This window comes from Mastomys coucha, unplaced genomic scaffold (assembly GCF_008632895.1).
Source record: "Mastomys coucha isolate ucsf_1 unplaced genomic scaffold, UCSF_Mcou_1 pScaffold20, whole genome shotgun sequence".
Taxonomy (NCBI): domain Eukaryota; kingdom Metazoa; phylum Chordata; class Mammalia; order Rodentia; family Muridae; genus Mastomys; species Mastomys coucha.
This window is the reverse complement of record NW_022196903.1, coordinates 125,291,410-125,313,897: the sequence shown is the minus strand read 5'-3', so window position 1 is coordinate 125,313,897 and position 22,488 is coordinate 125,291,410. Positions and strand designations below refer to the sequence as shown.

The 22,488-nt window shown below is 39.3% G+C and overlaps 2 protein-coding genes across 4 annotated transcripts in view; both read left to right on the top strand.

Moving 5' to 3' along the window:
* The window catches only part of Styk1 (serine/threonine/tyrosine kinase 1), a 62,141-nt gene extending 56,917 nt beyond the window's left edge, over nt 1–5,224 (top strand). For all 3 annotated transcript variants that reach the window (XM_031383619.1, XM_031383617.1, XM_031383618.1), the window contains 3 exons: nt 2,026–2,066; nt 2,667–2,763; nt 3,749–5,224. In XM_031383619.1, the coding sequence (XP_031239479.1) occupies nt 2,026–2,066; nt 2,667–2,763; nt 3,749–3,953 (343 nt within the window). In that variant the 3' untranslated portion in view covers nt 3,954–5,224. The remainder of the gene's footprint in view (nt 1–2,025; nt 2,067–2,666; nt 2,764–3,748) is intronic.
* Nucleotides 5,225–11,147: 5,923 nt separating this feature from the next.
* On the top strand, nt 11,148–19,626 carry LOC116099686 (protein mago nashi homolog 2). The gene is made up of 5 exons (XM_031383620.1): nt 11,148–11,318; nt 14,683–14,741; nt 15,835–15,945; nt 18,307–18,389; nt 19,290–19,626. The coding sequence occupies exons 1-5, from the start codon at nt 11,225–11,227 to the stop codon at nt 19,387–19,389; spliced, it is 447 nt and encodes a 148-aa protein (XP_031239480.1). The 5' UTR covers nt 11,148–11,224; the 3' UTR covers nt 19,390–19,626.
* The last annotated feature ends 2,862 nt before the right edge of the window (nt 19,627–22,488 follow it).

Genomic DNA, 22,488 nt, shown 5'->3' with positions numbered 1-22,488 from the left:
AAATCCCCATGACTAGAGTTATAGGAGATTGTGAGCCAATATTTATGTTCTAGCAACTGTATCTAGGTCCTTTACAGGAATAATAAGTGCACTTGACCACTGAGCTATCTCTCTACTCCCAGGTCATGATAAGTGCAAACTTTTGCATAAATATTTATCAGACTTTTGAAGCAAAAAATCTATTTTTATGATGGGTCTTGAATATCCAAGCATAGCACATAAGCCATGACCCTTCTGCCTTCACCGCCCAAATGCAGGAGGTAAATGTGTTTGCCACCATGCCCAGCTATAAATTGTGTTTCTAGTCTGAATAGCATCTGTAGTGATGACTAATGGCTGGATGCCCCTTTGAGATGGTTCTTAGTGCAATGAGAGACCCGAGAATATTTGTGAAAAATCTGAGACTTCTACTGTTTCCCCCTACATTTTGCCACTTTGTTTTGTTTTTGTTTCTTTGTTTTTTGTTTTGTTTTATTTTTGTTTTTGTTTTTTTTTTTTGGTTTTTAGAGACAGAGTTTCTCTGTATAGTCCTGGCTGTCCTGGAATTCACTTTGTAGACCAGGCTGGCCTCGAACTCAGAAATCCACCTGCCTCTGCCTCCCAAGTGCTGGGATTAAAGGCATGTTCCACCACTGCCCGCTGTTTTTGTTTTTCAAGACAGGATTTCTTTGTGTAGCCTTGACTGTCCTAAAACTATCTCTGTAAACCAGGCTAGCCTTAAAGTCACAGAAATTCACCTTCCTCTGCCTCCTGAATGCTGGAATTAAAGGTGTGCACTATCACTGCCTGGCTCCCACTTCATTATTTTACTTTATTTTTTTTACAGTTGACTCACTCATCATTATCATTTTATAATACTTTATTTGCTTGAATTTTTATTTATTTGGAATGGGGGTGGAGTTGAGACAGGGTCTTTCTATATAGCCCTGGCTATCCTGGAACTTGCTGTGTAGAAAACTCTAACTTTGAGCTCACATGAGTCTGTCTGCCTCTGCATCCATCCCATGTGGATTAACAGCATTCACTAACACATTCACCTCAATCTTTCCATTTTGAAAGACAGAATCTCCCTTTGTAGCCAGACTGTATTTAAATTGGTGACCCTTTTTCATCAGCCTCTCAAGTGTTAGTATTACAGGGTATAGTAATATATACAGGTGTATAGTACAATTCCATCACATCTTCTTTTTAGCAACATACTCTTATAGATTAGCTTTAAAATATTCAATGTATTTTTAAAGATATATTTTATGCAAACATTTAAGTAGCATCAAGAACATTTAGTGATCAAACAACATAAGTATAATCAAATATACAGTTAAGTATAACCAGGATTGTAAAAAAAGTGAAAGTGACCTTTAGGAATCATATACCACAGTTGTTTGAAGAAGCACACAACTTCATGCAGAATACTGTACTTGGCATCCATATCACAGGAGGCATAGGGGATTTACATCTCAATATTGGGAGTCAATTAAGATGCTTCCACTGATGTGTCACTGATGCCTACTTTTCAACAGACTGTGGGCAATTTTACTTACAAAATGTCACTTATTTAATGCTGGTATTAGTAGTGAAGTATGTACCTCTCAAGTCATACTGATTAGCCAAATTCCCTGTCCATATATCTGAAGTTTATTTTATTAAAATTTTCCCTAGGTTTAAGTAAATAGGTCAACTGAGAAAGCTGTGATTAAATTAAAGATCTGTTTGGTTTGAGTTGAGTAAAGGCTAGAGTTTGGGTACAGAGGGAAGGAACAGATGAAAAAGATAAGGGAGGGCATTCTGTTTTAATGAGTGCGTACTCACACATGCAAAGAGCAAACATATATTATGAAGAAGAGACATAGACACAGCCCTTGAAAAGATTAGATTTTGAAGGATGTAGACAGAAATGTCCTCTCATAACTCTGTTAAACAATCCAGCTCTTTTTGACTCATTCATCTCCTCTCTGGTGTTAAAGTAAGCTCTCTTGAGAACAGATAAAGATAGAAATTAAGTGGGCAACTTTGTTTCTTTTACAGTTGGTCCTTTGGGATCCTGCTTTATGAGATGGTGACTCTAGGTAAGGATGACTTCCTTGTGAACAGGAAACTTGCTTTTTTGAAGATGAGCATTGTAGCCCTTAAGAACGTGTTCTGAGGACAGGTGGATGATTGCACTGGGCTGACATGGAGTCTGAGACTCATTCCTCTAAGGTCTACTAAAAGGATGATTCCTTTTCTTCTGTCTCCCTCTCCCAGACTTCCTTACCTTCCTTTAGCTCTCTGTTTCTTCTTTTCTTTCCCATAAACCATACCAACTCTATAGGATGTTTTCAAACCCAGAGAACAATTTCCATAGCAATATCATATAAATGTAAAAATGTTTTCTTCAGTTTAGAAACTGTGGTTCCTTTTGTATTATGAAGAATGGAAGGCAGGCCTTATTTCCTGGCTTGCCTCATTTTATTGCTTTGCTTAAATCTCAGGCTCTCCTAACATTACCTCTCTTCTTCAAAACACTTTTCCTGTATGTTCACACAATCCTCGGGAGTAAGTCTACTGTACATAGTTTCCCCATGGTTATGTTTTAGAGGCCGTTTCTCAGATCAATAGAGACTGGTGTTATTTTCATTTCATATTTAAAAGCTGTCTTACTGCTCTCGTGTTTTCCATATTGACAGGGGCACCACCATACCCTGAAGTCCCTTCCACCAGCATCCTACAGTATCTGCAGAGAAAGAAAATCATGAAGAGACCCAGCAGCTGCACACCTGCCATGTAAGAGGCTCTTGAAGGCTTCAGTTTCTGTAATTCACAATCATGGTTTGCTCCTACTAACCACACCCTTTTAAATGTGCCTTGGAGGATCTTTAGTCGTCCTTCTGTGTTAATGCCCAGACATAAATGAAGCATGAGGTAAAACAAAAGCACTTCTGCTCAACAACTGTATCAGCCACTTTTCTAATTGCTGTGACAAACTACCCAACAGAAACTGCTTCAGGGAAGGAAGGTTGACTTTGTCTCATAGTCCCATTATGGTGGGGAAGTCACAGTACTCAGTCTGTGGCTGCCGGAGCACATAGACAGTTTGTTCACATGCTTGTGGACCAGGAGGTATCAAACGAAGGCTGGAATTAGGATGGCTGTAATTATGAAAAGCTTTCCCCTAGTGCAACACACACTTAAAACACTGGCCTGTGGGAGACAGTTCAGGCTCAAGCCATAAATGTGTCATATATGTATATATACATATACATATATGTATATATATATACACACACACACATACACACACACACACACACGTATGTATGCACATATCCACACATACAATCTTGAAGCTATCACTGAGCACTTGATTAGGAATCTATTTTTTGCTTCCAGAAGAAGGCTTTTGACAAAGTTCCTGACCTTAAAGGACCTAACATTCTGATGAGAAGATACTTCAAACATTGGATAAGTCTAAGCCCTACCCCTCATTCCATAGAATGGTGTGGACAGTTTTCTCCTAGCCTTGTTCCTCGATTGATTGTACTGCATGGTGGAGAAGGCAGAACTCTTCTGAAATTTTGTGGTTTGAAAAGTCTCTAATATTCTATTATAAAAAGAAATCACATTGATAGAATGTTGAGAGTTGATACAAAGAGAATGAATGATAGAGTACCAGTTTCTGGAAATATAGTGGGAGACAGAGCAGAAAGATCAAAGAACTGAGGGCTTTATTTTGGTCTTTAAGAGGAACTATGCTCTTTTCCTTTCACAGGTACAACATCATGAAGTGCTGCTGGCGCTGGAGTGAGGACAGCCGTCCCTTACCTGGTGAGCTGCGCCTGCGCCTAGAAGCTGCCTCTAGATCTGCCAATGACAAGGCTGTGTTGCAAGTGCCAGAGTTGGTGGTGCCTGAACTGTATGCAGATGTGGCTGGCATCAGTGCAGAGAGCCTTTCCTATAGCTATAGTGTCCTTTGAAGATCCCAGACAAGTGACTATATGGGGTGGAATGAGTCCCTTCGAGACCAGAGAGAAGGAACTTTCTATGGCCCACCAAGGAAGGTAAAGGACATGGATCCTATATCTTCCCCTAAACATTCCCCTAGAATTATGAAATGCTGCTGGTTGAAGCTCTACCTCTACACATCATGTATGTACTCTTGAGCTAAGAATCATCATCAACTGAAGTTTGCTTTCCGGTCCCAAGGGCTGAAGTATAAGTGGTGGACAGTGTCATTCCAAAGGAGGTTTTTAAAATCTGTAATAAACTGTTAGGGAATAGGGCAAAAGGGCTGGTCCCACCCACTCCAGGCTGGTTTACCACTGAAACTATTTTTTTCTTAAATCTAAACTATTACAGAGTAAAAATAAACAAGAGGGGGCATGAATGAATAGCTTCTGATTTTTAACCATGAATTGAATACAGAAATTCATGAAAAAGAAAGCTCCGGGTTCTTTTTGCTGAGAAGTGTAAGGTGGGTCAATATACCAATATATCAAAAACCTTCAAGGAAATGTTTTTGTCTCCTCTATGTTGAGGGGACATAAAAGTCCTATTTCCTTCATGAAGAGCTGAAGAAAAACTATAAGAAATAATACTGAGCTTTTCCTTGACTATATATAGAAGAGTCTCCTTTTATTGAACTCTGAGACAGGTGGTGCATGTATGATACTGAGTTTAAATAGAAACAAGAGGAGTCATTTCATGATTAAGAACATTGTTCATCACATTTGCTTGCTAGTTCCTTTAAGACTAAGGAGAATCAGCCTAAAGACCCAAAGTTAGAACCAGGGATAAAAAGTGTGTGTGTGTGTGTGTGTGTGTGTGTGTGTGTGTGTCTGTGTGTAACAAATAGGAAGCATGGAAGCCAAGCAAGAAGACTTAGTAATCCAGGTGGTCATTAAAAGGTACAGAGAAGAAGTAATCTGATAGGAGTGGATGGTAGCTTTTAATTTTAAACCATCCATTGAAATACTGTGAAGCAACTCATTAAGTTAGTATTTATTGACCAACAGTAGACTTTTCAGGTATGTAGCTGCCAAAAATCTCTACAATAAAGAGGCTAAAAAAATAAATGGGAGTAATTTTACTAGGAAAATTAAAGAACCTACATTTTCCAAAAGGGAGATTCTTTATGTGCAAAGTGAGATGACTACCTCACAGGGCTGATGTGAGGAACAATGAGAATATGTATTTGTATAATATGTGGAATATAATGTTATCAATAAATATTAGTTTTTCCCCCTAACTCAGTACATTCCTTTCTTGTTTTTTTCCTTTTTTTTTTAAACAAAAAAAAACTGTGGCCAAAAAGAGAGCCCTGACCTGTGATAGCACAGGGCAGAACGTGCATAAAAGATGGTGGTATGGTATGAGCACCACATGATTAAACTGTCACCATGGTTTGTTTATTTTCCAGCACTGAGAACTGAACCTAGGGCCTTACCCACAGAGAGAAATGCTCTATACTGGCCTTGAGCTAACATGTTTGTGTGGGGTTTGGGCAGATGGCAATAGTCTCCCATGATTTCAAAATACTGTGAAGTGACAGCAATTCTGTTAAACAAGCTGATCTGTGGCTTTGCAAGATCACCCTGGTGCCTTGGGAAGGACAAGGAGAGCTATTGTGGTAAGGGTGACTGGCAGTTGGAAACCAACACCCAGGCATCAACTGAAATCTTGATGTAGTCATAATGAGTCAGCTAAAGGAGGAATGTTTCTTGTTGCTCTGGGAATACCACAGTGAGGAGTCAGGGTTTAAGTGAGCTGGAGAAGGATAGAAGAAGGATGGGACCCTATTGTTGTCTCCCAGATGTTAATTTAAGCAACTTTTACAAAATATTTTCTTATTTGAATATTTAGAAAATGTTGAGTGTCAAAGTTTGCTGTGCCAGACAGTGGGGTTTGTGTTGGATAAAGAAACTGGAAGCTTTGAATACAGTTAGGCAGGGTGTATTTATATGTGGCCACCTGCTAATTAAAACCTTGTCTTAAATATTATGAATGGCATATGAGATAGTAGAAGGGAGTGCAGAGTGAAGACTCTCTGAATAAATGACATTTAACCTGAGACCCTAAGGAAAGCTCATGTAATGACAGGAAGAATACGGAGAACTCTCCAGGAGCGGGACTCTTTGAGAATGTATGTCAACTTTGAGGTAAGAAGAACCAGTATGGAGCTGAGGAGATAGTTTAGTGCAAAAAGTGCTTGACATCCAAGTTTTCAGAATTTGGATCTCTAGAACCCATGCACAAAAGTCAGATCTGGTAGCATACACCTGTAATAACAATTTGAAAAGATGGGGAATGGACACAGGAATTCCCCAGGAGCTTACAGGCTGGCTACCTGGCATACTCAGTGAGCAACAATAAAAGACCCAAACCCAAATAAGATAGAAGGCAAGGATGAATACTCAAAGTTTTCCTGTGATCTCCATATGCACACACTTAACAAATTTGCCATACACTGAACACATACACACTAAAACATTCACAAACAAAAGACAAAACCATAATCATAACCAGAAAATGGAGTACACAGATGAGGGACTGAACGGTTGTCTACAGGGTTGCAGCATGTATATTACAGGGGAGACACATAATGAAAGAGAGGGTGGGAGACACATAATGAAAGAGAGGGTGGCTTGTTCTTCCTTTCTTGGGTATGTACACGTGGATACAGGTAGCCAGGAAGGCCAGAAGGTGCTGTTGGATTCTCTGGAGCTGGAGTTCCTGTTGGATGTAAGTTGTCTGACATAGGTGCTGAGAACCAAACTGCATGTAGCCTTAACTACTGAGCAATCTTTCCAGCTCCATTTTCATTATTTTAAATGAAGATAAAATAAAGATATGTTAATGAAATTATTAGTGTACATTAATAGAACTTTCCCCATCTTACTATAACAGTTTATAAAATGCTCTACCATACCAATGAAAACAAAAAGAAAAACACATAGAAACATGTAGAAAACTACAGGATAGCCTATAATCTTTAATTTGGTAGATTGTGTTTATTTGCTTCAATGTAAGTTACAAGGTATGCTGTAGTATTTAAATCATAGGATATCCTAACATACTCTAAGAATTCCAGATGTAGTAATGCACATAACTCTATTGCATCATGGTATTCTATGATCCTGCCTGATAACCAGTGGTGTAAGGGAGTTTGGTGTTTCTGCATGATGAGGATTTATCTGAAAAACATTAACATGCTTTTCAAATAAAGCGGCAAAAGACATGGCTGAAATCCATAAAGAAATTTAAGATGGAATACAAAGGAAAGGTGAGCAGATGGATATGGATGGAAATAGACCACCACACTTTGCCTTTTTCCTCTTAAAATGTATCAACTTTAGTATGTTCTATTAGGCTACATACTACTGTTGCTACACAGATTCACTTCACTAAAAGTGATGGCTCTGACATTTTATTCTGTAAATATACAAAATCAACAAAAGTTACTGACAGAAAAAGAAAATATAAGCTTATTACCTGTTTTGTTTATTACGAAATGGTTAGAGAGTGTTTCTGAAAATTGGAAGAGGGAATGGTTTGGTCACTGTAAATAGACTAAAAGATGTAGATGGGCAGAGGATACATATAAAAAGTTCAAAAGAAAGAGAATTCTATACACAGGGGTGAAGGGGGAACCCAGCAGAACAACTAAAATATTAACGACACCAAGGAAGAACCACATCTAAAAGGTGGAGTGTGGTGGTGCACAGCTGTAGTGCCAGCATGTTCAATGTGAACCCAAAAAGGTCATGGATTTAAAGCCAGAACAAGTTATATAAGTGAGTTTAAAGCCAGCTTGGCAACACGAGACTCTGCCTCAACAAAAAGCAAAACACAACCTGAAAGGAAAAAAAGTGATTCATCACCAAACAATTGAAAAAAATAAAACACTTGTGTGGAAAAAATTATCAACAAATATTGTACATTAAACCATCAAGCCTCAATTTCCATCACAGTTGGGAAGGTTTGTTTCTTACCCACATCAAAATAATCTCACAAGGTGCTGAGGTTGACCACAGTGTTGGCCAAACAGAAACAGTCCTTTAGTTTCACATGAGCAATGTAAAAACATCTATTTTCAAAAGTAAACTCTGACAATGTAATTACACCCTAATTTGGAAAACTACAGTAATGGAAAAAGGAAAATGTTCACAGTATGTTTTTACTACATCCAGTCTGATTATAGATAGCTGAAACCTTTACATAGCTGTGCTAACCAACATGAGAAATGCTAGCTGAGTGTGGTATTTAAATGTTAATTTAAATTAATAAAATTTAAGAATTCCCCCAAATTAAGTTTCCCCTGTTTCACTAGCCACATTTAAGAGCTCAGTAAACAAAACACTAGCCCACATCCCTGGTGTCTACCATCTCAAAAGGTTCCATTTTGGTACAGTCTTGATTACAATATGAAGAGTTAGGTAAGCACAGTTTTCTATTTTATCTAAAAAAACTTGTAAGTTCTCGAGGTGGAAGCACGCCTTTAATCCCAGCACTTGGGAGGCAGAGGCAGGCGGATTTCTGAGTTCGAGGCCAGCCTGGTCTACAGAGTGAGCTCCAGAACAGCCAGGGCTACACAGAGAAACCCTGTCTCGAAAAACCAAAAAAGAAAAAAAAACATGTAAGTTCTAGAGAACAAGTCTGAATCATAGGTCATGGTAGGGGACCAAGAGCATAATGGGCCAACTTATGAAAGTCTTAATACTGTGGGTATTTTACACTACATTTAAGTAGTCTTAAATCCTGACATCTATAGTTCTATTTAGGTAAATAGGAAGATGAACTTGGTACATGTGTGAAAAATTAGAAGGAAATACACAGAGAACCAACCTAAGGCCACTAAACAAGCCTTTCTGTATAATTCAGTGATAGGGATTTTAGCTGATATTTTCACAGATGCTATAAAGCACTTTGCTTAAGTTTCTGTGAATTATTCTTGTAATAAATCAGGTCCTTCTAGGTTTTAAAACTGGAAGTTTTCCATCCCCCCCAAAAGTTCTCCTCAAATCCGGACAAATTAAAAGGGTTGGGCATCCTAATGGTAAGGTGCGATGATTTACATTTCTAATGTATTTTCCCAAATACCAGCCTACCACCCTACTACAGGAGTGAGTAAATTTAACAATTGCATAACTATTAAGAAGGCCAAAGAGAACCTGCCCCAACTTGCTTTGACAGTTACTCCACTTTCTGAAACCCTATACTCTAGCTACTTATTGATTTCAAGTGTCGATACTGTAGGTATTTGTTTTGTTTTGTTTTGTTTTGGCTTTCTCCAAATATAAACACTCACACCACTCTACTTTAAGGCATCCTTTGTCTGAAATGCTTGTCTATACTGCAAGACATTCACAGAATGTGCTCACCAAAAGAGTCAATCAAATAGCACCTTTTATATGTCTTCTTTAATACCCCCTTGTTTATAAACTTCTAACTCCACCCCCAATAAACCTACTTGCCCTTTTCATACAGAGCCGTTTTATTGCATATATTCTTTACTATACCAATTGCTTCCCTGTGCTGACATTTGTCTTACATGTTTGCTTTCTTTTTATTCTGAAAGTGTAAATGTTGTGATTACTTTATTACTAATTTCCATCTGCTCTGGCACATAGAAAAGGCTTGTTAAAACTCATGTTGCATAGACTTCAAAGCATATCATATACATGGTATTTAATTTTCTCAGTTCTGTGTTTGGCAGTTGGTCGCTGTGTATCTAGTTAGTTAATGATCAAACGGGTTGAGAGATAATAACCAAAGTTAGGTGGGGACAGTACTGAGACCGAACTCCTTTTCTTAGGATTAGTACAGAAGGACATCAGTCACTGATAGAATTACTCAGTGGTGCTCTCAGAAAGTGACCAGGACTTGAAAAGTGGGGACTGGGTGCAAGTTCACTGTACTCTTGTGCTCTTCAAGACCATCCCACACTTGAATGTTCTGTACTTCTCCAATTCAAACTGTTGAGAATTGTGGCCTAGCCCTGCAAGTATATAGGGTACTAACTATTAATCCTTACTGACTCACAAGTTCTATTATACTTTGAGAAACTCTTCTATGGTGGCTATCCGGACTTTTCCGTTTCATGTGCTATTTGAACATCAAACTTCCACCAGAGAGATGCTACTTTGTGTTTTAGTCTAGGCTGTTAGCTACTGGATACTGTGAAGCATTATCCAAAGGGACTCTGCTAGATTGTGTTCCGGTTGCCATTGGAATGTATCTTTACTCACTTCACCAGTCACAGGAAGTAGAGCCACACCCCACTTTACAATGTGCTTCGAGATCAGAGATACCCACAATAAGTACAGCTCGTAAACCTTAGCTCAAAATTCAGAAAAAGGCACACCCATACCATAGGGCAACCAGAAAGTAGAAGTGGTTTACATACGGTTCTTCCCAGCCCATTTAAATAACGAGAAGACAACAAAGAAACAAAACCCCTGGCTATTTCTTTGCTAAGATAAAATAAAAAATGCAGGAAAATGGACAAATCTGGCAATTATTATAGTGAGGTAACCATAAAGCATCAAGACAAATCTTGTATAGGGATTATAGCTTTTGTATGCATGTATTTATGTGTAGGTTATTAAACCAGAGAGTATACTGGGGGTTGGTTAAAGGGTAACAGATACATTTAACAAAAAAGTGCAATACTTCCGGCCGAAGGGTTGGAGGCAGTAGATGAGGGAGACGTGGAGTGAGGCTCAACCAAAATAATAGACAATGTCATAATGAAATCCGGGACTTTGTATCCACTATGGCGCTCATGCAAGCCACTCTTATTAAATTCAGTGAACCTGCCCTCAACCCAGACACACGCCAGGCATAAAAATAGAGGAGGGCTTATTGATAAGAGTGGTTCAGCGGGAGAAGGGATGAGAGAAGATAACGTGGTGGGGGGCGACTAAAATTCATCATATAAGTGATTTGACGATTGTATAATCGTCAGAGTTAAAAAATAAAAATCGAAGCATATAAAAATCTTTAAAAAAAAAAAAAACTAAAACAGAAAAGAAAACAAAGCGCTCGAGATCGTGGAGAAACGGCTCCAGTGCAAACCTTCAGTTATCCTGAGGGTCTTCTCTCGCTTTACGTGCTGTTTTCCGCGCTTTCGTTCCCTACGGGAGGACCCGCTCCCTTGGTGACCCGCTTTTCCCGCGCCCGTGACGTCACTACCCCGCGCCGGCGGCACGTTCGCCCGGCGGTATAGCGGGCTTTACTGAGGACAAAAATGGCTATGGCTAGTGATTTCTACCTGCGCTATTACGTCGGGCACAAGGGCAAGTTTGGCCACGAGTTTTTGGAGTTCGAGTTTCGGCCCGACGGTGAGCGGCTGAGGGGCTGCGAGGGAGGGCGAGCCACCCAGGGAGCGGGTTTTTGTTTTTGTTGTTGTTGTTTTTCTTTCTTTTTTATTTCAATTGTTTAGTTTTGAGAAAGGGTCTTGTTGTGTAGTCCAGGCTTACCTCGAACTCACGACCCTCTTGCTTCAGTCTCCGAGATGCTGGGATGACAGACGTGCCACCACGCCCCAGACTCCCAGAAGAACTTGAAGGGTTTCATTCCAACACTGGAAGAGTTGGCTTGTGTAGCAGGCTTGTGCTGTGTTTGTGAGAACAGGCAGAGGATGTATTTGTGAGAGGAACATATTTGCTGTAAAGTAATTCAGAAAAGCGAATCCTGCCACTGTCAGAAAAGTTGAAGATACAGATTATTGGAAACTTAGAGCAGAGAGTGTTAAAAGAATTATCAAGTGATATTCCAGAGGATGCTGGGAATCTTAGGTGACCTTTTTTGCCTACTGATTCATTCACTGTATGTGTTAAGGCTGCTTTGTAGGGGAGGAACACAGGAGTGTGGTATGTGTCAGGTTTGAAATACAATTCTTCACCAATGGATGATGGCCAAAGGTTAGGGAGTCAGTGAAATGCTCCTTAGAAGCTCTTTCTGTGCCGCCTCCTAGGCAGTCGGTCAGCCTTGTCTACTTGAGTCTGAATTTCTCCTTCTTAGCCACCAGCTGTCAGAACTCTTTCAAGTGGACAGTGAACACAAACTGCACTTTCTCCGAGAAGCAAATGGCCACAGAGGTAGCTGCTGATGCTCTGGGTGAAGAGTGGAAGGGTTGTGTGGTCCCAGTCACAAACAAGAACTGGTAATGACAAACAGAGTTTTCCCACAAAACAAGGCTTCTTGACCCAGTACAGTATGTCCCCGCTGTTGGGTAAGGGGCATACTTCTATAGACCAAGGAGAGCTGGAGAGAGGAAGTGCTTGTTGTCTGTTCTATATATATTATGGATGCCAATCTGAGTGTTTTCAAATTGGTTATTGTAAAAAATAGCGGTATTGCTGGACTGAGCCTCTCTCCCTGTGTACTTGGTCCCAAAGAGCTAGCAGAATCCCAAAGCATTTCAGGAACTCTAAAGAAGATGTCTGCTAGTGTGCTATTGAAAAACCCTTAAACAAAGACTGTATGGAATCCAGGAAGAACGCACCCAAGATCCAGCATCTACTTACTTCACATGTCCTCGAACGCCACCATCTCCAATGTATTGTTCTGAAGAAACCACACACTAAGAAAAATAAGGTAGCTTCAGAATAAGCCAAACTGTTGGCCTAGACAATGAAGCTAAAGAAAAATATCAGGGACAGATTTCCAAGAGACCCAGGCTGTCCTCAATGAGAGCTTCTACTTTTAAGTCTCGAGTCCAGGAAAAAATAAGTGTTAAAGAGGAAGAAATAAATAATCAGATCTTGAAAAAGAGAAAAGGTTTTCCCCGAGTCTTTAATCCTAGCACTCCGGAGGCGGAGGCAGGCACATGGGAGTTTCAGAACAGCCAGAGCTACACAGACAAACCCTGCCTCCTCTCAAAGATTCCCCTGCAAAAAAAAGAAACTTCCCCTAGAAGATGAGACACTTGATTGAGACAAAACCGGGAATCCTTCTTGGTTTCTGAGTGAGAGAAACCAGAGGAGAGCAGAATGATCAGGGGTTTGTTGAAGCCCCTGCCTGTGTAGTGTCAGGCAGTTCTGCCTGTGTAGTGTAAGGCAGTTCTGTCTGTGTAGTGTCAGGCAGTTCTGTCTGTGGAATAGCTCTGGTTACCTGCACCAAGAATGTTTGTTTTTGAACGTTCATTATGTAGTGGGCAGTATATAAATGTCAAAGCTGAAGGTACTTGGGAGACAAACATTTAACCAACCATAGGACAGTATGGATTTTATTTAAGTGCTCTATGCATGTTTTGCACAAGGTTCTTTGAAAGGTGAGGAAAGGATCATGCATTCCAAAAGTTTCAAGCATTTAGGAAGAAGTCAACATAGCAGTCAGTGTCCCGCTGTTATTTAGAACTTAATAACTTCACCCTTGTTTTCCAAGTTTTGTTGTTGTGGCGGTAGTCTTTTAGTTTTCTTTTTCTTTTTCTTTCTTTTTCTTTTTTTCTTTTTCTTTCCTCCTTCCTTCCTTTCTTCCTTTTTTTAAAAAAAGATTTAATTTTTATATATACAGCATTCTACTGTCATGTACACCTGTTGGCCAGAAGAGGGCACTAGATCTCATTATAGATGGTTATGAGCCACCACGTGATTGCTGAAAATTGAACTCAGGACCTCTGGAAGAGCAGTCAGTGCTCTTGACCTCTGAGCCATCTCGTCAGCCCTAGTTTTATTTTTTTATTTTATTCGCTTGTAATTCTGTTCTTCTTCCTCTTTCCTTTGAACAACACCAGCTTGTCCTTATCACCCTGAGTCACACAAATTAAGAACTCCAACAGTATCAGACATTTTATGTAAGGATTGGTTCTCATGCATCTCTACCAATGCACTGCTTCACTTACATAGAAAATAATGACCCATGAAACCTACAGTTCCTGAGGGGTACACCTGAATAGGGTGACCTGTCAGTTTAGCAGATGAGAAAGACATTACGGCTGTATCAGGGCACCTGACTGACTAGCCATGCAGGGAAGCACACACCAGGGGCTTCAGAGGTCATGAAGGATGGGTTGAAATGCATCAGTCAACAAACTTGGCAGTTCATGTCATTTATGTGCTTCCTAGTTAAAAAAAAATATTATCTTAGCCATATACACTAATATGAAGGAAAAGAATTAAGAGAACATTTTGGAACGATAGAGAAAGAGTTGATGCAAAACAGACCTCTTGAGACTGTGTGACCCAGAGCAAGTTGCTTGATTTTATGTCCTGTGAAGAGGTAAGAAAGTGAAACCTGTTGTTAGAATTCCTTTGGAGGTTAGACGAAATGTTGTGAGTACAGCGCTTAGCATTAACACATCACACTGAAGAGAGTACTTAGAGCTTAGACACAGACACTTTGTATTTAGGCCTAGATTAAGAAAATAAAGCTGTTTATTGTGCACAACTCTAATCCCCAAACTTAGGAGACAGAGGCAGATGGATAAATCCCTGTGTGTTCAAGGCTGCCAACCTCATTACACAGTGAGATCTTGTCTCAAAGGAAGGAAGGAAAGGATGGAAGGAAGGAAAGCAAACAGACAGCAAACCTGACCCATTTTATGTTGAAGGATTGGAATATTTTAAAAATTACTAACTTGCTTTTATATTTATTGAGTATTTAGCATTGATCTTGCATGAGGAAAGTAGATATACTAATAAAAGTGGGATTATGAAATTGTCTTTACCTTACTCATGATATTCTTTCTTTCTCACCACACAGGGAAGCTTAGATACGCCAACAACAGTAATTATAAAAATGACGTGATGATCAGAAAAGAGGCAAGTTCTGTTTGTCCGTTTGTGCGTGCGTGCATGCTTGCTTGCTTTCTCCCTTCCTTCCCTCCCTTCCCTTCCCTTCCCTTCCTTTTCTCTCTCTCTCTCTCTCTCTCTCTCTCTCTCTCTTTCTTTCTTTCTTTTGAAACAGTGTCTTACTTTGTTGCCCTGCTGTCCTGGAACTCACAGTGTAGACCAACCAGGCTGGCCTAGAACTCAGAGGTCCACTTACCTCTAGCTAACTTCTTTTTAAATGTCTAATTTTTTACATTTTGTTCATTTACCTTGTCTGTGTTGACTGAAGTTATTTCAAGGGTCTTTTTCAAGAAAAAACTAATTTATTGATTGAAAGGTTTCTATTTTAATTACATATGATTATAGCATTTTTAAAAAGTTCTTTTTTAAATTGTGTGTTTGTTGAAAGGTTTCTATTTTAATTACATGTGATTATAGCATTTTTAAAAAGTTTTTTTTTTTTTAATTGTGTGTTTGTATGGGCAGTGCACATGTAATATAGTATGCCTGGTAGAAATCAAAGAACAGCCAGTAGAAATTGGTTTTCTCTTACTATATGGGTTCAAGTGATTGAACGCTAGTCTTTCATCTTTGCTACCTTTACTCACTGAGCCATCTTGGTGGTTTTCATTTTAGCTGTTTTTAAAAAAAGACTCAACCTTAACTATAATCCCATATCATTTAATTCATTTTATGAAGTGTAAATTTTAAATGAAAGGTGCGGAAGTTAGGCTGGGCTTCAAGTGTCAGCTCATGTGTGCTTGTGCTGTGCCCTCACTCTACAGCCCTAATACTGGCCCTGTAACTGTAAGCTACCCAGTGCCCCGACTACCCTGCCAGAATATGGGGCCTCAAGCAGCTTGTGAGAGGAGATGGCACGGTGTGTGGTAAAGGGTGTGGGTGTAGGAAGAGCTGCTTTCGTGACAAGGATGAACTTCATCCTGCAGCTTTGGAATCAAGTTCAGTTTCCACTTCTATCTATTCTGGTTGGATATTTAGGATGTGTAACTTGCTTTTATTCTATCTTGCTGAACTGTGAGAAGATAGACAGATGTTCAAAGATTTTATTGTAATTGATTTTTAGGCCTATGTCCACAAGAGCGTAATGGAAGAACTGAAGAGAATTATTGACGACAGTGAAATTACAAAAGAGGACGATGCTCTGTGGCCACCTCCTGACAGGGTTGGCCGGCAGGTCTGTGCCTAGTGATTCCGTAAGTGGATAGAGTCCAAGTTGCTAGTGTAATTACTGTGTTTTTGTGATGGTTTCATATTGAAACTTTGTTTATATAACTTTATTTTCTTTCTAAACTTTTTTATTTCGGTATTAGACATAAAAGTCTAGGTTCATACATGCCAGGCAAGCAAATACTCCTTCCAGGTTACACCTCCCAGCCCTTACTTAGCTTCATTAGCTTTGCTACCTCTAGCTACTACAGGTGTTAGTGCATAGCTCTAAATTTAGACAGTATTCTACATCTTTTCTCTAGCTAGTCCAGCGAAAATTGGGATATTTAGACACTTAGATTTATTTATTATAAATTAGCTATTATTTATTATTTCTATTGTAAGTACGTACAATATAGCTAGATAAGTTTGAAAGTTATGGTTCTTTTCATTGAGAGTAGCAATTCACTTTCTCCAATTTTTTTCTTTTAAAATTCATGTATTTGAGTACTCCATAGAGAGATCTGATGGATTTCTTTGATCAAGTGAACCATTGTGTTTGTCTCTTATATTCCCTTCAGAATAATTGATATTTCTCAAAGTGCTTCCAAAGAACTTGGCAGGTCCAGTTTCACTCTATATAGACAATTTTTTTTTTTTTTTGACAATTTGGTTTAAATGGGCTCTTTTCAACTCTTGGAGAAATAAGATACAAGGTCGAGAGAAAAAACATTTAATCTCATTTTTGTGTGTTCCTGAGGATTGCACTTTATATGAGCCAGTCTTTCTGACTAGAAGAAAGACTTGTAGAGAGATCTAATACGTGCTGTAAGTAGCAGTAAGGAAACTGTTGTGTGGCAGGTGCACAGTGCAGAGCATGGTGTAGGAAAGCAGAGGCAGTGGTCTGTGTCCTGCGGGAACCCGAGTGACAGGAATACCATTGTTAGCATCGTAGTCGCTGGGCATCTGTGTCCACAGAGAACAGCGCGATGTTTTAAAACGATGGAACCTGCTCCTACCGGGAGGATGTGACATGCAGATTTGTCCTTGTTAATAAGTTGACATACTCTTTCACGGAGTGGCTTTGTAATAATCATCCGAAAATGTTGATATTTTCCATTTATCTTTGCCTTAGTAACATTTCTAAACATCAATTCTAGAAAAATAAATTCAGATACAGAGAAGGTTGAATTATGTAAAAATGTTCTTCATCTGGCGAGAGCCAGTGCTCATATCTGTGCAGTGGTGATGTGTTCTCCATGAGGGAGTAGCATGCATGTCGAGACAGTGCTGCTGGACAGTAAAACCAAGCCTTTATGGCTATTAGATAGTCTTAGCTAATTCTCAGTTGGCTACATCTCATGTAGTGCATTGTTAGGCCTTTTGATTAAATAGCTGGGACCATGTTTAATAGCATCTGTTTGATATTTTAGTGTAAAAATTCATTACATACGCAGCCCCTTCATTAGCTTTGGATTTCTGGATAATTAGTACAGATAAAATTTGTATGATGATAATGATACTGCAATAACTAGATTATATTGCATTGTTTTATAAGTTCTAGTTTTCATTGAGTTTTATAGAGTATTAGTCTATAAGTAGCAACATTGCTGTTATGGAGAGCCAGTGTTACTCCTGGCTATTGATACCATTGTATGTCCTGTGCTTTATAAGATTAGGATTGTTCATTTGTGAAATAAGGCTAGTCAAGACTATAACCTTGTAAAGGTATTTTAGGGACTGCAGAGAGTATTTGTCATCTCCTAGCAGTCAGGCCTGATGCGTGGCAGGTGCTAAAGCTGTAGCTACTGTTAATGTCATATATTTGCAGAAACTTACAAGGAGAGAAAATACATTTTGTGCTGTTTTAAATGGATTTGTATTATATAATCATTTCTATCACATACTTTAGTGTGACAACTCTCATGTTTACCAACATCACAAGAAACATTTCTGTGTTGTTTTGTTTGAGCCCCTTTTTAGTGAAGGCTCTGGAAAGCAGTTCTGGGTTGGTCCTGAAACCGAGGCTATTGGTCATGAACAGTCGATGAGGTTACATTAAGAGAATTCTGTTAACAAATTAAATTTCTTTTGAATTTTGGAGAGAGTCTCTCTGTGTAACCCTGACTGGTTTGGAACTTTCTCTGTAGAGCAGACTGGCCTTAGACTTAAGTAGTTCTCCTGCCTTGCTTCTGGAGTGCTGGGATGATAAACATGTGTCACTGTGCTGGGATGATACACATGTGTCACTGTTCTTGCCTAAGATTAAATTTCTTTCCATATTAAGTTCTGGAAAGTTTGTACTTCTTTGTAGCACGAATATAGGTGTCTTTGGAGTAGAATTTTTTTTTTTTTAATTAATGCCATTTCTCTACTGTTTTGTTTCTAGGAACTTGAAATCGTAATTGGGGATGAACACATTTCTTTTACCACATCAAAAATAGGTTCTCTTATTGATGTAAATCAGTCAAAGTAAGTATATTAAGGTTTGACTGAGATGATTTGACTCATTAGTGAAGCTCATGTCAGAGCTGCTGGCTGCTAGCCATGACAATTTAGGGTTCAGACTTTTAAGTAATTAAACACTTGTTTTCTTGTCTGTCAGAGAAGTAAACAGAATATCTCACTGTCTAAAGCACTTAGTCCAGCAGTGTGCATAATAATGCCTCACTTTTGTTGGTTGTTTTGTATTAAAAAGCCTTGCTATAATGTCAGAAAATGGAAAGGAACTGTGGATTTATCAGCTTTGTTGGGTCCATATTATGTCACCCTGAGAAGAACCGTAGGCATGTGTGAGCCACCTTGTATCCTTAGCTTTTTTGCAGCACATGCCGAAGCTTTGCGGGCCTGAATCACTGAGTCACTTCTTCAGGCTCCTTTCCCTCAAAATGTCCCCATAATGCTTCCATTGCTTCCTGTTGCCCTAAATCAGAACTTGCTTGGGTATACACTGCTTGAGAACCTGGCTCTGCCTTCAGAGTAAGCGTAGTGTCCAGGACATAGTAGGAGCTTCAAATAAGTGTTGAAGAAGGGCAAAGGAATGAATGCATAATAATTATTGTACATCTGTGTTTACAAAGAACAGTGTTCTTACAGTTGGTAAGGATTGTGGCCTTTGGACTCTGCTGGGATTCTAAGTGGGTGCACTTCTCTTCAGAGAGCAGTGAGCTCTGGCCAACTGTAGTCTTCATTGTAGGAAGAGAGAAGTGCTAGCTGCTCAGCCTGTTCACTGTGGCTGGCAGCAAGAGTACGCCTTTTTCCATAAGTGTATAAACTTAATTGGTACAAGGGTTTCATTTTGTTTCAGGAATTTATGAGTTTGTGTTTCATAGAGAACAAAAGATAACTTTTACTCTCTTTTTTAAATTTTAGGGATCCCGAAGGCCTCCGTGTATTTTACTATTTGGTACAAGATTTGAAATGCTTAGTGTTCAGCCTCATTGGTCTACACTTCAAGATTAAGCCAATTTGAATTGGATGGTTTTGAGGTTATTTATATATTTAATTAAAGGAAGGGTTTTCTATTGACAATTTTGGGATTTTTATGAATGTGAAACTTTTGTATATAAACTCAATATATGAAAAAAAACAGGTTACATGGTTTTCATTTCTTGGCTCCACATGGAATAGACAGTTTCTATATATAATTGATTCTGCTACTTTTTGTTGAAATTTTGCTCTAATAAAATGTATCAAAAGCCTGGATGTAGAATAGGTGTTTGTTTTTGCAGCTGAATCAGTGACTTGTGTTAAGGACAGTAAGTTGTTTTGGTTGGCAGAGCTTAGAGCAGAGGCCTCTTGGCTGGAAATACACAGCCAAATCCCAGCTGCTGAAGGTGCCACAGAGTCACTCTGTCACTCTTCCACTTCCACACTTCATAGGACTTACCTTTGTGACACTTACTGAGTTTTTTTTTTTTTCCTGGTTTTTTTTTTTTTTTTTTTTTTTTTCCTGTTTTTTTTTTTTTTTTTTTTTTTTTACAGACGTTTAAGTTTTTTTTGTTTTTGTTTTCTTAAACATCACAAGCCCTTTGGGGATACTCCACATCTAAATATCTTCCTATGTTGTTGGATGAGCACAGTTAAGCACCCACATTTGGGCTGTCTTATTCTCATGCATGTGTGTGCACACATGTCTAGGAGCTGAGTTAAGCTTTACAAAGTCATATGAAATTTTGTCTGAACTATCTCTTGTGTGCATGCCTGTTATTAGACTCATTGGAAACAGGTCATTCTACCATTCATCTCTTGTTATCTCTGCTAACACTGATGTTGGTGTAATTCTTTTCCTCCTCTACCTGTTCTTCCTCTTCTTCCTCCTCTACTTTTCTTGCTTTCTTTGGGCTCTGTGTAGACTAGGCTGGTCTCAAGCTTACAGAGATCTGCCTGCCTCTGCCTCTTCAGGTTACCATTAAAGGTGTATACCACCATGCCCAGCTCTCTGCTGCTTTTCTCTCACTTTGTTTGAGATGCTTCTTGCTGATATTAAGCTGCCAGTAGACTACTCATTAAAACAGTATTGTATGGCAGTAGTTTTGCATGAGGAGATGCTTTTTCTGGGCTTTCTCAGCAGGCACATGTTCCCCTTTACCTTACTATGTAGTAAAGATGCCTCTTACTAGACAATAATCACCCCTTCCAAGTGCTTACTCTGCATGTCACCTCCCCTGTTATGGGATCCAGCGCATCTAGCAGTCTCTTCTACAGTGTGTTAACATTTATTTCATTTGTTAGCTTTTGGGGGTTGAATTTTAAAAACTTGATTAAATTTTTCATTGACAATTTCATATATATATGTATACACACACACACATATATATATATATTATGCATTTTAACTGTATAGTCATAGCAGTACACAGTATAGTAAAGAGAACTGATGGAGACTGGTTTTCTGCAAGCTCGCCATCCCCATCCTTACCAATCAGAACATGCTTCATTTTTACTTTGCAGGGTCCTGCCTCTACTTGCTGGTAAGGCTATAGGCAAGAGAGCAATCAGTGCTGAACTGGGTCTCAGTGAACATTTCCAATAGGAATACAAAAGACTGCTGAAATTATTTTCAGTATCCTGGTATTAGACTCTCTGTTATTGCTTTAACTGTGTGAGAATTGGGAACTGGGAGGACTGTTCATCTTGAAATTCATCTCTAATCCCTGAGATTGTTTTAATAATTATATCATTAATAAATAATGAACCAGATTAAAACATCCCTTCAAAGAAAAATAACTAAGGTAAAAGAATTACTTGAGAGCTGGCCATGGTGACCCAGTTTAATCTAAGGGCTAGGAAGAAGATGCTGAAGGGTCAGGAGTTCAGTGCCTGTTAACATAGTCAGCTCTAGGCTATCTTAAGCTACATGAAACCCTGTTTCAAAATGCAGAATGCTTTAGGAGGGATGCACTGAACCTACAGACTCCCCAGATGATGAGCAATGGAGTTGAAGGGCTGATCAAGGTCTTCAGTGTGTGTATGGCCTCAGTTCTCTGAACTGTGATATGGAGAGAACATGGCCAGAAGAAGTAAAACTTAGATATGGAACAGTATCTAGCTATTTTCTCTCTTAAATTCTTTTTGTTGGCTCATTTTGCTTGTTTGAGTGTTCAGCTTCCATGAATGTTTTGTATGCCTGGCGCCTGCAGAGGCAGAAGAGGGCATTGGGTCTCTTAGGACTAGAATTGTCCTCATGTGGGTGCTGGGATCCAAACTCAAGTCAGGAAGAGCAGCCACCTTAACTGCCTGTCCATCTCTCTAGCCCCTGTTTCTCTTATAACCTAAGTGGATTTTATCTCTGAGTGACACAGAGCCCTAATATACCTGAAACCCTTCTTAAGGCCCCATTCTTCTTACTGAGTTCCTGAAGCATCTTTCTAATTTCCTCAGTCGCAGTGCTTGTAGGTTCAACAAGGACTGTGTGGGTAGGGTGATAATGCAGACTGTTACAACAGCTGTGATTATAAATTTGGGGACATATCCGGTGGTTTCGGGCACAGGAAATCTCAAAATAGAGCTCTTCATTATTTTCTTAAGAGCTGTGAACTTTACCGTATTTCAGTGTTGTGAGTTCTACTTTAAGACCGAAGTACCAAGAGGTGGGACTCTGACCAGGACCAGCTAGTCCTCAAAGTGGAGCAAGTGAGTCAGCCATCCTTTCCTCAGGCTGGTGGCTACTCCAGGTGTCCCTCATCTCAGCCTGCAGGACAGGAAGAGCAGCCTGCAGCTGTGCAATGATGGCACTGAGGTCTGAGGGTCTGACTGGAAGGTTTGAAAGTGGGGTTAGGGTTGTGCATGTCTCAACATAAAAGGTTGGGCAGTTGTGTTTTCACAAATAAAGGCTGTTACAGCAAAACAGCCAGGGAAAGGAATATATATTTGTGTGTATATGTTCAGGTTTTTTTCCCCACAAAAATAAATTTAGAAGAAAAATTTCAGGAAAACAAAATCTTCAAGACTCTCACTTAGCTTTCATTATCTGGTTAAGTTCAATACTTCCTGTTTTGTGCTGTGCTTAGGTCTAAAAAAACCACAGTAGGGATGTCAGTCAGTGATAACTGTGCTCTTTAACAGTTTA